This window comes from Scleropages formosus, chromosome 2, assembly GCF_900964775.1.
Source record: "Scleropages formosus chromosome 2, fSclFor1.1, whole genome shotgun sequence".
NCBI classification, from domain to species: domain Eukaryota; kingdom Metazoa; phylum Chordata; class Actinopteri; order Osteoglossiformes; family Osteoglossidae; genus Scleropages; species Scleropages formosus.
Genome location: NC_041807.1, coordinates 15,155,688 through 15,167,543, shown reverse-complemented (window position 1 = coordinate 15,167,543; position 11,856 = coordinate 15,155,688). Strand labels below are relative to the sequence as shown.

The window sequence follows — 11,856 nt, the reverse complement described above, 5'->3', positions numbered from 1 at the left end:
AAATATCACACTGAGTCTACTATACAATGATTTAATCATTGTGTAAAGGCTGAAGACCTCGGATGATAATAATCAACATAGTTACACCTGAGAATTGAAAATTCGTACTCTTCACACAAGTCTATTTGGCGTTCCTCGCATGCAGTATCACAGCAGTGTCTCTGTGGCTTCAATGCTAAGGAAAACTGCTTGGCAAAGACCTTGTAGCGTAAAATTAACACGTGGCTATCACGAGGCCCACCTTAGTGGCGGGCTGCTGAGTGATGAAGAAAATAAAACTTGGCACAAGAGAACCGACAAAAAGTGTGCAAAAAATGCACATTGCTTCCAGAATGCATTCCACTGCAACACAATATGTACATCATGTCACACGCTGCTGGATCATATGCTTACGGTGTCAATGTTTGTAACGGAGAACCGTTTGGCGAATGTGTTCACTTCAGGGGAGCTGAGGACGTGCGGCAATTACAAGTCCTTTTAATTATGTTGCTTTGGGGTCCGGAAGATGGGAGGGAATTTTAGAACATTCTGCCTAATATGTCTGTACCGACCAATGGACCGAATTTTATAGTCTTTACAGCCAGCTGCACAGCTGCACTTGCACTGTGCACCAGTGAATTCTGTAGTCTGTTTTTATGCACAAGGCTGCATTTTTTTATCGCTGCATGCAGACACAGTAGGGCTGCTGTATGCAGAGAGCTGCTCTGTAGTATTTGTACAACACAAGCAGCTGCACTGTAGTGTGTTTCACGCAGATGACTGCATTGGGGTGTTTGCTCTGTGCAGGCAGCTGCGCAGGGTGTTTGTTGCTTAGAAGTTGAGAGAGTAGATGTGGCTTCCAGAGAGGGCTTGACAAGCACCTGCAGCTGTTCTGGCTTGGGTCTTCAGCCAGCAACTAAAGGTCACAGATGCTGTGCACTGTATCAAGTGACGTGGGTTTAAATGCATCCTCATATTAGACAAAAAATATATATGCGTCATCCACACGACTGGACTCTATCCGCATTTCGGTTCAGAACAGCTAAGGTGGCCACAATCTCATGAAGAAAGAGAGTGATCTGGTTATAGAGCTGGCTGCAGGAACGGGACATAATGAGGTCGTGTGACTCTGCAGTTTGTCTGGTTGACAGCTGTGTCCTGGAAAGCCGGCAGAGTCACGTCCAGCATGGCTCGCGAGACACAGCTCCTGCTTCTACTGCTCATCACCCCAATGCTGAATCATCCGGTCAGATATCACGTTGCCCAGGGTGGAATCGTGGTGTGTGGATCAGTAGGAAACACATGAAATCGAGCGACAGACACCAGTGTGAAATGAGCAAAACCGGCTGATTTTCCTGTGTGTAATGCAACATTTGATAATTTGTGTGAATCGTTGACTTGCAAAAGACATACGACCGCTCTATGTTATCAGCGGCACCGATAAATACGTATTAGCAAAAGTAGCAAAGCTGAAAAATGTAGCAAAAGCAGATTTTAGTTGCCGTTTTCATGAAATGTGGCATATGTTTAGAAAGGAATGCTTCGAACGCAACACATACACTTGTTCAAGTAACGTATATCTGCCGTTAATTTAAAATATTGAAATAAAAGTATATAAAAATCATCGCGAAGAAGAATTGCGTCAGAGTTACACAACACAGCAGACTTGAGTCTGAACAGATTTATTTGTGGCAAAATGTTGTTTGCTGGGTTATTACTGAATCACCTACAGATTTTGTATCATTAATGTGAAAGAGTAAAGTTGAGACATTGATGTGTTGTTCGTTTCAGCTCCGAGTAAACTGAGCATTGTTACATAGATCCATTGCTAATCAATGCCTGTAAGAAATTCGCGTGGTGGTCCACTTAAAATGAAATAAGTTCCTAGTGGCATATCTGGCACAACTGGTGTTTTTTGGTTCCTGAAAAGGTTATTGACTTGAACTAAATTATCTGCCATATTATCTATTTTGGAGACACAAAGTTTAAATGAAATAGAAATCAAAATACACATATTCTCGACGAACCTACTGAACCAAAACAAACTTCTGAAATCTAAAAAAAAAAAAAACATCATTTTCATTGACTATCTATTCGATCCCCTTCTTGTAAATGTTGTTTTTTCTCATGGCAGATCAGCCAGCAAACAGAGAACAGGTAAAGTGCAAAACAAGCCAGGAAGCCATACTGATAAGCAGTAGCACAGATGACTGCTAATAGCACAATGCACAACGGCAGCCGTGAAAAACTGTTTGGGGAAGTTAATCCATTCCACTTCCACAGGTAGCCTCGCACTACAGTTTCTGCCCTTTCAACATGGGCCATTTTAGCAGAGATGGGTTGCCCTGGTACATCAAGGGGTGACTGACCCGGAGTGTCCTCCCCATCATCACTTAACATAACAAAAGGAAAAGCTAGCGCATGTGCTCTTACTGGACCCTGACTGCTCTCCCTAGCCAGAGCCCCTCGAGCATCACCAGCTTCAGCTAGAGATTGGTTTTGTATACTGAACACAATGCTGCCCCCTGTTTCTTCTTCTTGCACACTCGAGGCAAATTCTCTATGTGACTCTTGCCCTCCGTGACTGGACTCTAACTTGGCGCCAAGGAATCCGGGACCTTCGTCCATGCAAAATGCTTCTTTTCCTGCAAAGTGGCTGGCGTTTGTTTCATCTGTTTCAACCTCAAGTTGAGCTTTTATTTCGCACCATGCTGGTGCTCCTTTTTGCTCAGCCATGAGTCCTTCTTTCATTTCTTTCTTAATTTTCAGTTCCATTTCAATCTCCTTTTGTCCCTCATCAGCATCCTTTGCTATTAACGCTTGCTTCCCATAACTTTCCTCCAGATCTTTTGGTTCTCTTCCATGAACACACTCCTCCTCTGGCCTGAACTCCTGCGTGGATGTGATGCCATCGGTCCCTGGACCATATATTTGGGTCTCAGTCTGAATAATACTCATGTTATCTCCTACCAACGAGGCTCCATCCCTTCTACTGGCAACAGCAAGTTCTGGTATGACAAGTCTTTCCTTTGCATCTTTGCGGCTTATTTTTGAATTGTCTGCTTCAGGCATCCAAGATTCTTCTTTGTGACCCTCAAGGTCAGCCAGCTTGTATTTTGCCTCAGGACTCCCTGAAAGTTTAGGATCTGGTACCTGAGAAGTTTCCTTCTCTCTTTGTGCATTCACTTTGGCTCCCGGTGCGAGACCTACAGCTATGCCTTCCACTGGATGTTCAAGCAGGACTACAGACCTATTGGAATTGGAAAAAGGACCTTCATCTTCAGACAACTCTATCACTTCACCACTCAAGGGTTCACTGTCTTGCTGACTCGGGCCAGTCTCCTCCACAACTCTTTCCTCTGCGCTGCTGAGCCCTGTGTGACACGAGGGTGTTTTGTTGGTCACAGATTCAAGTTGGTGACCACGGACAAGGATGATTCCTATTTCTGAACCACTGCCTCTAATGGTCTCTTTTCCACCATGGATACCTACTTCGGGATCCTCCGAAGGATGCCCCTTCCTCAAACCTGTGCACCAGCTTTCAGGGGTTTCCGTGGACAGCCTGCTGGCTGAATACGCTTGGCTGGTATCGACTGATGCTTGGGAGGAGAGTGAATTGTAGAAACCATCATGAGGAGCTTCCATCTCAACTGCAGTGGCAAACATGCTGTCCTTGATGTCGAGAAGTGATTCACATAGGTTGCTAGGCTCAGCGGCAGTCCTTCTCTTCCAGGTGTTCTCTACACTGCTTCCAGGGGTTGCAAGGTGTGATACAGTGTCCCCCAGTGGCGCCATGCCAATTTTGTGAGGTGGCCGGGGGGTTTCTTCATATTTGTTCTCTTTTTCGACCTCTCTATGCAGGAAGTGGTCTCGAACCCGTGCCATACGGGCTGCCCTCCGTCTGCTCCTCCGGGTTGTTTGCCAGTCCATCTGTGAAGGAAGAAGAAGACATTAATTAGTTCAAGTATTTGGAGAAAAATCCTGTCTGAAAATAAAAATGGCACAACAGTGAAATGTCAACAATCTGTCACCATATGTATTGTGCTGTCTACAGCCTAATTAATAAAAGAGATAAAGCTGAAAAATACTATGGTATTTTCGTAGTCGCTCTGGACAGTTTAGTACTGGCGAACTCAGAAGAGTTTGCTTTAGGCCATGACACCACAAAGTCCAGCCCCGTTAATAGACCATTACTCATTGGCGCTAACCCCCATATAAATAGTAGGCTTGTGATGACTTTTAGAAGGACACTGGAATGACTACATGAATGCTCTTGTTCACAATAAACCACTCTGGTCACGTAGGGTGCAAACCAGGTGTGAAACTGTTGGTGGGGGCATGAGACTCACCTTCCTCTTCCGCTCTTGACATTTGAACTAATACGTCTTAATTTAGCTCTGCTCTCTGGCAAAGCACTTTCACATACCATTATACAGTACTGTACATTTTAATCAGATACTGTTATACAGTACAGTACTCTCCACAATAACATACCATTATAAAGTACTGTACACTTTAGTCAGATAATGTTGTACAGTACTCTCTACAATCACATACCATTACACAGTAGTGTGCACTGTCATGCAGGGGAGTCAGGATAAATGACACCCACATCGACTGAAACCACTTGTCCCAAGCAGGGTCACAGCAAGCCGGAGCCTAACCTGTCACCAGAGGGTGTAAGGCTGGAAGGGGAGGGGACACACCCAGAACGGGACGCCAGTCCATCGCAAGGCACCCCAAGCAGGACTTGAACCCCAGACCCACCAGAGAGCAGGCCCTGGCCAAACCCCCTGCACCACCATGCCCCCCAGAGTAAATGAAACAAGTGAAAATATGTGATAGCAGTAAAAAGAGGGTATGTTTCAAACATGTTTATCATTGTCAGTGTCATATTTTGTCAAGTATAAATGTAGTTGTATCTAGACAAAAACAAAAATAAAAAATATGTATTAACATACTATATTCATGTTCTTTTTGCATGATTCTTTTCTGTGTTTGGCTTACCACTGATTCACCATCTTCTTGTGAATGCAGTTCAGCATAATCGGATGTTTTCTCAACTGTGTCACTTTTGATTTCAGCTGAAAAAAATATTTTAGATTAATAGTTATGTTGTATATAGACACATTCCTTTTTAACCATATATGCATGTGAAGAATGCATAGCATGAACTGTAAAATATGAGCAGTGAACCTGAATTCCTACCTACCTGGATCTTCTGCTTGAAAATCTGTTAGAGAAGCCTCTGTGACATGGTCTCTAGTGTGTAGAGAAAAGAACATTAAACTTTCTGGAACAGTTACAGCAAAGTGCATTCACTAAAAAGACCACACACCCCCCACACACAATGTCAGCAACTGCTTGTCCCAGGCAGGGTCACAGCAAACTAGAGCCAACCCATAAATGCAGGGCACACAGCTGGAGGGGGAGGGGACACACCCAGGATAGGACACCAGTCCATCACAGGGCACCCCAAGGAGGACTCGAACCCCAGACCCACCAGAGAGCAGGCACAGGCCAAACCTGCTGCGCCACCACACCCCCGCTAAAAAGACCACCCTTGAAAATTCTGCAAAAATATCCGTAAACAAACTGGTACAAATACAGATAAACTCTTAAAGCAATATAATTTCACTTCCTTGTTTACAGATTAATGCTACGATCAACAATCGAGTTTTTTTAAAAATACTTTTCCTACCAAAAACCTATGAACATCATGCAACTGTCTTTTTTTCTGCACAATACTAGCCTCAGACCACGTGCAAAAGTCTTTACACACACATCTACAGTTTTGCACTTTTAACTGAGAAATGATTTCACATTATTAAGGAGAAACAATGTATTTCGCTACAACATGCAAAATTAATCTGTAGTAGTATGTCAAAGGGGTGCCAAATCACCCATTTATCTGTAACAGAACATCTATAGAATAATGGTATATGAAATAAGGATGTAATAAGTAATATGTAACACATGGATATTACAAACATCAACGATGGATGCCACTGTAAAAAATGTGCAGTTGAGTTTGATGAGCAAGTTAGTACCTGACAAGTCAAAGCTCTCCTCACCTGCTGGCTTTGAGGCAACTCTTCATGCTCCTGATGGCATACTCCTCATGTGTCATTGCTTTCATGTCCCTGTTGAACCTTTTTTCGCAGAACAACACATAATTTACCCCACCATTGTTGGCCCAGAAAGTGCCGAACACAGTCTCATACCGGAGGCAGAACTCAACCCTGGATCTCTCCTCTTTACACGGCGGCACGAGGCGCAGCGTGAAAGAAAATCTGTCTGTCTCACCATCACTAGAACCAGGAATGAAGTCTGCCAGCAGGTCCATGTGTGTGTCCCAGCCGTCCAGAGTGCTGCGAACGTATACCCTTTTCTCAAAGCATAGATTCATTACCCGGATGATTCCCCTCAGCGCCACTGTCTCAGGAAGTAGCTCGACGTGTTCCAGCTCGATCTTCTGGTCCGCAAGTTTCTCCATTAGCTCCTCGGCCGTGGAAGGCACTGTGAACAGGCACAACAGGAAGTACTCTGCGGAGTCTTCGCCGCGGTCATCGTCCAGGAGGTTGTCGGCCCACTTCTTCGGAGTGTTCCAGCTGTCAAACTCTTTTACGGACACCAGGTCAAGGCCGAAGGCATCTGCAAAGGACACCTTTCTGGTGATGACTGGAGGGGGCTCTGGATCAGAATCCTCTGAGGATACCGAGCCGCTCCTCTTTCGAGGGGATGGGGAATTAGGCTCATCTCCATCACCTGCTTTGTCCTTATCCCCCTCACGGGACTGGATCTCAGGACACCCTGAAGGGTTGGAGACCTCAAAATGGTCCAGTTCTCCTGCGGACTCCATGGAGCTGTCTGCGAGAGAGTCAGGAAGAGCTGCTGAGATACTGGCTACAGTCATCTGAGATGCCAGCAAAAGGCGGTAGGATCCTGTTACAGTCCACATTGTGGAGAGCTCCAGGACTATAATTAGCTCTGATACTTAATAAATTAGCCTAGTCTGTGCTTAGCAGGCCTCTGTGCAGCACAGAGTGTGAAGACAATATTAATATTTGAAGAGGCACGTTCCTGGTTTCCTCTTGAAAGAAAGTTCTTGCGAACAATACTTTTATTCATTTACAGTTATTCATGTAGCAGATGCCTTTCTCCAAAGTGATGTTCGGCTCAGAGAAAAAAATGCAGTTCACCAACAGGTGGCGAGCGGCGGAATAAATGGAAAATATAGTGCGTTCCTTTGTTGGCTTGCTTTTTTTTTGCAATGAAACACAGCAAATGAGTAAATAGGCAACAAGCAGAGACCATTTTTAAGATTAAATTTTCTGAAAAGTAAATATAAAGCCATGGAAAGATACACTCACAGCACCGATGGTTCGCTCTATATAGCATCCAGTTATTTTATGTTATTTTGCAAAATAAATCACATTATTTATGACCTATTCCTGACCATAAAACACTCTCCTGTACATGTTAGACATGCAGAAGGATGCATTTTAACTCAAAGTCAAAAGTAACAAAAAACTAATTTTTTTTTTTTTTTTTTTTAAATTTTCATTCGAAAAATTATTGTTCCATGGCTGAGAAAGGCATTTTTGAAGAACATTACTCTAGGGGTCACAGTCAAGGTCCTTGCCCACTAAGTCAGAGTGAAAGCAGGTTAGCGCGGCCCACATTTAAAGTGACAGTACACCCTTAATAGAACTAAGTTCTACAAAACATAGTAAGTAGGGAGTCTCAGGTGGGTATCCTTAAAAGTACAGCGCTGTGATGTGTTGCCTTTTGCCATCATTAGTATTGTTTTTAATCACGGCAGTAGCACAATGTTCACTGAGCAGTCACAACATTTAAACCACTGACAGGTGAAATGAATAACATTGATTATCATGTTACAATGGCACCTGTCAAGGGGTGGGGTATATTAGGCAGAAACAGAACAGTCAGTTGTTAAATTTCATGTGTTGGAAGCAGGAGAAATGGGCAAGCATAAGGATCTGAGCGACTTTGGTAAGGGCCAAATTGTGATGGCTAGACAACTGGGTCAGAGCATCTCCAAAACGGCAGGTCTTGTGGGATGCTCCTGGTATGCAGTGGTTAGTATCTTCCAAAAGTGGTCCAAGGAAGGACAACCGGTGAACTGGTGACAGGGTCAGGGGCGCCCAAGGCTCATTGATCCGTGTGGGGAGCGATGGCTAGCCCGTCTGGTCTGATCCCACAGCTACTGTAGCACAAACTGCTGAAAACCTTAATGCTGGCCATGCTAGAAAGATGTCAGAACACAGTGCATCGCAACTTGCTGCATAGCTGCAGACCGGTCAGAGTGCCCATGCTGACTCCTGTCCACTGCCGGAAGTGCCTACAATGGGCACGCGAGAGTCAGAACTGGACCATGGAGCCAATGGAAGAAGGTGGCCTGGTCTGATGAAGCATGTTTTCTTTTAGATCATGTGGACAGCCGGGTGCGTGTGTGTCGTTTACCTGGGGAAAAGTTGGCAGCAGGATGCACTATGGGCAGAAGGTAGTGTGATGCTCTGGGCAATGTTCTGCTGGGAAGCCTTGGGTCCTGGCATTCATGTGGATATTACTTTGACACGTACCACCTACCTAAAGATTGTTGCAGACCACGTACACCCTTTCATGGCAACGGTATTCCCTGATGACAGTGGCCCAGCCACACTCCAAAAATTGTTCAGGAATGGTTTGAGGAACATGACAAAGAGTTCAAGGTGTTGATTTGGCCTCCAAATTCCCTAGATCTCAATCTGTTTGAGCATCTGTGGGATGTGCTGGAAAAAAAGTCCGATGCATGGAGGCCCCACCTCGCATCTTACAGGACTTAAAGGATCTACTGCTAACATCTTGGTGTCAGATACCACGGGACACCTTCAGAGGTCTTGTGGAGTCCATGCCTCGATGGGTCAGAGTTGTTTCGGCCAGCACGAGGGGGACCAACACAATATTAGACAGGTGGTTTTAATGTTGTGGCTGATCAGTGTACGTACAGCATCTTAAACTCTTTACAGAAATACCGATTATTCCATGAATAAAATAACCAAAAATTGGGAAGGAAAGTTATCAGATCGTACTGGTGAGATAAGAAGGATGAGATGAAATGGCAGGTAGTGCTGGTGCTGGTACCTCACGGCGATGGGTTCAATTCAAACTTACATCTGTGTGCGGTTCGCATGTCCCCCCCATTTCTGTTTCCTCTCGGTGCACTGGTTCCATCTACCTCTCCAAAGAGATGAGCTTCAGGTTATAATTTGGGACTGAATTACCTGTGGTGTGTGAATGAGTGAGCGAGCGTACCACAGTACTGTGCTGTATAAATGGTGAAATGTCAGCTAAATTCTACTCATCAGTCATTGTTACGTCACTCTGGAGAACACGGTCTGTCAAATGAAGCGTTTTACACTCCACACAATCCACGCTGTCCACTTCCAGAGGATCAGGTCACCTTTTGTCTGCGGTTTGCGTTGCATGTGCTTACTATCTGCTGTCTGAATTTTTGCACAAAGTGCTGGATTTATACAGTGAGACCCAACTTCGTCACTTTTCTCTTGAGTATTAGCGAGGTAGAGCTGCGAGCCTATTTACTCGTTAGAGGCGAGAAGACAAGCGGCACTAAGGCGCAGGTGAGCTGCAGTTCGCAGGATTGTCCAGCAGATGGCGCTGTATGAGCGGCTATGAGTCCGCGTAGCGAGCCGTGGCCACACACACACCTCCTACCTGGTGGTAACATTCCCTTAAGACTCAGCTCACCCTCAGTGGGAATTTTTGAGCTGAATACTTTTAAAACATATTTCCTTCCTTCGGATTTCTGTTTTGTAAGATCTCTGTCGTGGCGCGAACGCAACATGTGTTTACCTGCTGAGCCGATAGATGTCAGTAAAGAGCACCGAAAGAGAAGCGGGATGTGGCGCGAGGTTATTCCAGCTCCCACAGCGTCCAACAGTCCCTGTTTGGTGATCAGAACGCGCCATTCATCGGCGTCCTGTTGCCATGGAGACAATAAACAAACGTGAACTTTGAGGACTACCAGCGGTACAAATCGCACATTTTGTGCATTCTCAATTGAGAATGAATTTAAGCTTGTGGAGAGGACAGATTTGACCTCATCTTAAATAAAATAAAATTTTGCAGAACATTTTATTTTTTACAGATATATCTGAAGATTGTATAGATTATGACTCATATACTGAAAAGAACAGAGGATGCACTCAGCCAGGCATAAAAACACAAGACAGGCGCTTGGGTGCTCAGAATCCCTTGGTATATGCAAAATTAGGAAAAAATGGGAGAGCACACATGAACTTATGGAGTAGTTTTATTTTTTTGCACAGAATTTAACCCACAGATACATCTGCATTATTACACTTTCACTAATAGAGACTTTGCGGTAAAACTGACATTGGAGCCGCCAAGAAGATGAGTCATGAACAGACCCCCTGCCCCAGTTTTGTTTGTACATTGAGGACTTACAGTGTACTAGACATGTTTTTTATAAGTAATGTTTGATCAAAGAAAGATCAGAGCACAAGTTACAGAAAAAGTTAGTCAGGGAAACTAAAACAATGCAACAAGTGCTGTATTCAGAAGATTTTCACTGTCATGCTAGCATGTTGCACCTTCGCTAAAGCCAGGAAAACCAAATGTCTAAAAATTGGCGCAAATAATTAGTGCAGAACACAAAAATGTCCACCTCATTATTAAACTGACTTTTTACATTCTGGCATTTTCATAAAACTACTGTGGACCAAAATTAAAAGCAAATGCTACTTTAAAGAGAATAGCAATTTTAAAGTAAAACTTTTCGGTTTTATGTCCAAGTTTATTGCCATAAGTACAAAGTAAAGTGAAACAGTTACCTGGATGTCTCCTACAAACTGGTAAAATTAAAAAAAGAAATAAATACAAAAACCACACCAACATTAAACACAACATGAGACAATATATACAAGAAACACATTAGGGGTGATGCTGTTTAGCCTTAAAAGCTCACGTATAGAAACTATCCCTGAATGTTGGTGCGGCGGTTATTAGCTCAGTACCTCTTTCCAGGGGGCAGAAGAGAAAATTGTCTGTGCAGGGTGACTGACGTCTTTAATAATACTATTCGCTTTCCTAAGGCCGAAGATATTATATATGTCCTATTCAGAAGGGAGTTGTGTTCCAGTCATATTCTGAGCTGAAGTCACCACCCTGTGTAGTGCTTTATGATCCTGTACTTTGCAGTAATGCTCTAGGATGCAATGCAGCCACTTGGGATGGGCTCTGCTGTGCACTTGTAGAAACTGGGAAGCAGAGATGGAGATATTAAGACTTTCTTCTGATGTCTGAAGGAGTAAAGGCATTGGTGAACTTTCTTGACAATAGCTGAGATATATTCTGTGCCCATTTTAGCTCAGCAGTGATGGCGACTCCAAGCCACTGACCCTTTCCACAGCATCCCCTCTGATGTAGACGTGAGCGTGGCCTGCCCCTTCCTTCCTAAAGTCTAGGACCAGCTTCCTGGTTTTGCTCACATTAAGGGAGAGACTGTTGTGCTGATGCCGCTGTCAGAAGGCAAATCTTTCCTCGGTACTTTGTTTCATCATTGTTGGTGATCAGGCTTACGATGGTAGTGTCATCAGAAAATTCTATGACTGAGATGGATCTGTGTCTGGACAGATAATCATAGATCAAAGATTAATGTTTATAATGATTGTCCCATTGAAACAGCTAGTTAACTTTTACTGTACCAATTCAGGGTAAGTAACCAAGAGTACTACAATGGGAGATTCGATTTGAACCTGGGCCCTTTAAGTGAAAAAGAGCAACTCCAGCCACCTCAGAACTACATCAGCTGATTACAGTTTCATGTTGCCT

At 44.0% G+C, this 11,856-nt stretch overlaps 1 protein-coding gene across 1 annotated transcript; it reads right to left on the bottom strand.

Moving 5' to 3' along the window:
- Window positions 1-1,623: 1,623 nt before the first annotated feature.
- Window positions 1,624-9,935, bottom strand: LOC108931372 (uncharacterized). The gene is made up of 5 exons (XM_018747116.2): window positions 9,856-9,935; window positions 6,054-6,849; window positions 5,192-5,241; window positions 4,987-5,063; window positions 1,624-3,909 (listed from the first exon to the last, which is right to left on the bottom strand). The coding sequence occupies exons 2-5, from the start codon at window positions 6,839-6,841 to the stop codon at window positions 2,059-2,061; spliced, it is 2,766 nt and encodes a 921-aa protein (XP_018602632.2). The 5' UTR covers window positions 6,842-6,849; window positions 9,856-9,935; the 3' UTR covers window positions 1,624-2,058.
- Window positions 9,936-11,856: the final 1,921 nt, after the last annotated feature.